At 44.0% G+C, this 4,459-nt stretch overlaps 1 protein-coding gene across 1 annotated transcript; it reads left to right on the top strand.

Moving 5' to 3' along the window:
• On the top strand, window positions 1-1,735 carry LOC128474811 (protein N-lysine methyltransferase METTL21D-like). The gene is made up of 4 exons (XM_053457210.1): window positions 1-224; window positions 724-834; window positions 943-1,015; window positions 1,572-1,735. Exons 1-4 carry the CDS (start codon window positions 1-3, stop codon window positions 1,701-1,703), a joined length of 540 nt encoding a protein of 179 aa, XP_053313185.1. The 3' UTR covers window positions 1,704-1,735.
• The last annotated feature ends 2,724 nt before the right edge of the window (window positions 1,736-4,459 follow it).

Here is a 4,459-nt window from a genome sequence, read left to right as displayed (position 1 = left end):
ATGTTTTTGCGGAAGCTGGAGCGCAGTGATGGGACGGTTCTGGCGATTCAGCAGCTGAGCTCCGGAGACGTAGGCTGCGTGGTGTGGGACGCCGTTATCGTACTATCCAAGTTCCTGGAGGGCGAGGAGTTTGTGGGCCCTGGATTCCATAAGCTGAGGGGGAGATCGGTTCTGGAGCTGGGGTCTGGCACCGGCATTGTGGGGATCATGGCGGCAACCCTCGGGTAAGTGGCAGATCTGGTGCCACACAATGTAAATAAATGACTGATATATTCTTTATGAGAGTAATAAATCTCAACTATAATTTTATAACCCTTTTAGAAATATGAATGAAACCAAGTTATGTTTTTTCATTAACTTGGCATAATCAATACATATAGGTTATATAGGTGCCTGTGTGTACGTGGATATACATTTATAGATTCATTCAGTACATAAAAAATATGGCCTGCTCCCTTATAAAACACTACAGCATGACTTCCAACGCATACCTACCAAGTGTCCCGAAATTCCTGCTTCCCTCTTTCCTCACGGATGCCCCTGTTTTGTATGTACTCAGAATATCGGACGCTGCTGCCCATTTCCCACCCGCCATGATAATATTCTAAAAGCAGATTTTTTTTTCCTTTTAGCTCCAAAATATCCATTGATGATTCTATGCTTTTGATCTTTTACTTGGCACGACTATTCTTTCATTCTAAGTACAATTTATTTTCTGTACAGGGCAGACGTCACGTTGACGGATCTTGAAGACTTGAAGGACTTGATGAACGTGAACATTGAAAGCAACAAGGATCTAATCACCGGTAGCTGCCGAGCGAAGGTACTAAAATGGTTTGTATATCTCGGCTTGGTGGCAATAGGTTCTCTTTACTAGGATATGATTCGCCTTTAAATAATTAATCATGTTGTTAATACTTGGGGATATGTTTTCTTTTTCAGGGGTGAGGATGTCACAGAGTTCCTGCCTTCACCTAACTACATTTTGATGGCGGACTGCATATACTATGAAGAGGTGCGGGTGCTTCCGTATTTATTACATGGCTCAAAAGAGATCTTGTCTAAAATGGAAATGTGATGGCAGATATGTTCCATTTAGCCCATCTAATCTGCTGGGGTTTTTTTTGGGGGGGGTCCCCTCCTGGTGTTAAAGACTCAATTCTTGATCTTGGTTTTGGGTAGGCCTATACCTATGGGACTCATGTTTAAATGTTCTTACTGCATTAACCTGCTGCAATCAGGCTGGTTCAGGTATTAGAATAGTGTGTATCATATGTGCCCACCTTGGTGCTGTGACACCCCTGAATGTTATTTGCTATATGTTTATTATGTCCGTCCTGTGAGTAGTTCCCTCATTAGGGTAATGTATAAAATCTGTATATGTATTGTAAGGGCCACTGGGCGGTATGCTAGGGGAGTAGGGATAAAGACATAAGTCTTGGACTTAACTCTGTCTCACCAATGGACCAATCAAAGACTTACATCAATTTTATTTCATGATCTCACCAGGTATATTGAAATTCTGTCATTATCAACACATGTAAACCTGTTTATTTTTGTTATTAATACAGTCCTTGTGTCTGCTGCTGAAGACCCTTAAAGATCTCTGTAGCCTGGAGACTTGTATCCTGTGCTGTTACGAACAAAGAACCACTGGGAAAAACCCTGAAATTGAAAGAAGATTTTTTGAGGTGAGATCATAGAGCCCCCCTTGATAGGTTTAAATATTTCTGCTTCTGCAGATTGTTAAACACATTTTTGTTGCTAGTATCAGTTTATCCGTCCTTGGTCTGTCGTTTTTGTCTGGTCTACTAAACAAACAGCCTGTTCCTCTATAATACTGCCCGTGGTAAACGTTAGAATGGCTCTGTCTCAATCACTCAGCTCTGGAGCTCTGACTAATATAGCCTGTGGGAAAAAAGGATTCCATTATCGTGGCTCTAGGAGTCAGCTCAGTGTGTTGCTTGAGCAGGGAAGGCACCCTAAATATCACATGACTGGCAATGTCGGTCTGCAGATAAAAGGGGGTATAATGGGACAATATTAGATAAAACCAATATTTTTGTATACAGGTCTTTGTGTTATGGTACTACAGGCAGACAACCTGCGCTATGGACGCAGACAACCCCCGCTGCTAACCGCATCTCCTTCCGGCTGCAGCGGAAGTTGCGAATTGCGTAGACGTCTACCCGCTGCAGCGACTACACAGCAGGGAATCGGAAGCACCGTTAAGTGTGTGTGTGTGTGGGGGTTAAATGGGGGGCATAAAGCATTTCTGTAGGCAGAGTGCTCTATGATGCCTTTAACCCCCTTAATGCCTCTCTGCCTCCAGAGATGCCTTTTAACCCTCTATACACCACTCTGCCTCCTGAAATACCTTATACCTCCCTATATGCCACTCTGCCCCATAATATGCCTTTCAAACCCCTAAATGCCAGAGTGGCATATAGGGGTATAAGGCATTTCTGGAGGAAGAGTGGCACATAAGGGGTCAAAAGGCATATCATGGGGCACAGTAGCATATAGAGGGTTAAAAGGCATATCATGGGGCACAGTGGCATTTGGAGGCTTAAAAGGCATATCATGGGCCACAGTGCCATATAGGAGTGGCAAGCCTGGGGGCAGATGTTCATAACTGGAGGGCAGGTTGGAAAATAAAAGGAAATAAACACAAAAAAAATATTGTTCTCAAACATAGATTTTATTGAAAAAAAAAAAGGTTTACATAGTTTACATGAATTAACATTTACTAGGAAAACTTTTTTCCTACAGGGTCGTCTTACATTCAGGCTTTTTCTTTTTTTCCTAAACTAATATCCAGATTTTGGGGGGTCATCTTATAATCGAGCAAATACGGCAATATGTCATTTTTTTAAGCATGGTTAACTTTATAGCACTTTGAATTTAATGATGTTTTAAAGTTTATTTCAGTTATAAAGCCTGAGTGACTGATGTATTTCTACACATCAGATAATAGACTGCTTCCCAGGATTGGGCCTTCTTGGACCAATGAGAAAAGGGGGATAGGATGGTTGGCCTATGCAGGGATGCTTTGATTCCTTCTCATTCATTGGTCATGTTTACAGCCATGTAGAAGGTATATAAGCAGAGGTGGAAGTTTCTAGTAGCTTCCTCTACAACCAGGATCCGGCAGAGAGTAGTTCTCGGGTCTGAAGATTTGAATGGCTACTGAGGACTTACACAGCCCCTGATTTAGTTGCTGCGCAGCAGGACATGGACGCTGTTCTGGATTCCTGTCAGAAGTGAAGAGAACGCATGTCGCACTTACATGGGCTTCATGATCCGGTACAGCAGATGCTACCAGGGCTGAGTGGTGATGCCAGGAAAAACCAGTAAGCGCAGGATGCCACGCGGAGCCTTCTTCAAGTGGAAACGGGTCCAGGAGGAGCCCATCTTATCCTCTTATAACCAACAGAAACACACCGGGGAGGCCGGCTTCCATGGGAGCTTCCTGGCAGCGAGGGCGCAGTAAGTATTTGTAAGATGTCCACAGATGCTAAAAAAGGGGTAAAGTTTAAAGAATAATGCAGTAAGGGGTCTTTCCCAGTTTTAGGTCATGTGTACAGGCCCGGACTGGGACAAAAAATAGGCCCGGGCATTTAAGCCTGAGCAGCCCATATTTATTTATTTATTTATTTATTGTTAAAGCCCACCCTTCATGTACCATCTTTGCATTTAATCATTCAGACAAATCATTAACACATTCATTAATGCAGTCTCACAAATCATTCAAGCAATTCATCCTCACATGAATTCATTAATTGTCATACGCATTCACACAACTCCTCCACACATTTATTCATTTATTCTCATACGCATTCACACTACCCCTCTCTTCATCTTATCTGCCCCTTCTCACTATGTAACCCCCTTCCCCACTTCTCAATATGTACCGCCTCTATCTATCCCCTCTGCCCCTTTCTCACTATCTAACCCCCCTCTGCCCCTTTTCACTGCACCCCCCTCCCTCACCCTACTTACCTTGTTGCCGGAGCAAGCAGCAAATGCGACCGGGCCCGCGGCAGGGCAGGATTGACTTAGGGGCTGATGGAGCTGCAGCTCCAGGCCCCCACCTTTAAATTGGCCCAGTCAGGACCGGACTGACTGGTCCTATATGGCCGCATTAACGCAGAGCCCCTTAAGCCCGCCGCAACTACCCCCTCCTAACTATCTACCTTTTCCCTCTTTGAAGTTCACTTACCTTTCAGGAGTCCTGTGGTGGGGGTGCAAGGCCTCTGCCTCCCAGCTCTGCCACTGTATGGAACAGTATAGAGTGATGGGAGTTATGCTGTACTTTTAGAGCATAATTAGATCATGAAAAAGACATTGGAAATGGTACAGCATAACACCCATCACTCTCACACACTTACCAATCCACACGTATACCAATCCACACGTATACCAATCCACACGTATACACCAATCCACACGTATACAC

This window comes from Spea bombifrons, chromosome 2, assembly GCF_027358695.1.
Source record: "Spea bombifrons isolate aSpeBom1 chromosome 2, aSpeBom1.2.pri, whole genome shotgun sequence".
Classification (NCBI taxonomy): domain Eukaryota; kingdom Metazoa; phylum Chordata; class Amphibia; order Anura; family Pelobatidae; genus Spea; species Spea bombifrons.
Note: the sequence above shows the minus strand (reverse complement) of the source record. Positions and strands in the feature narration are given on the sequence as shown.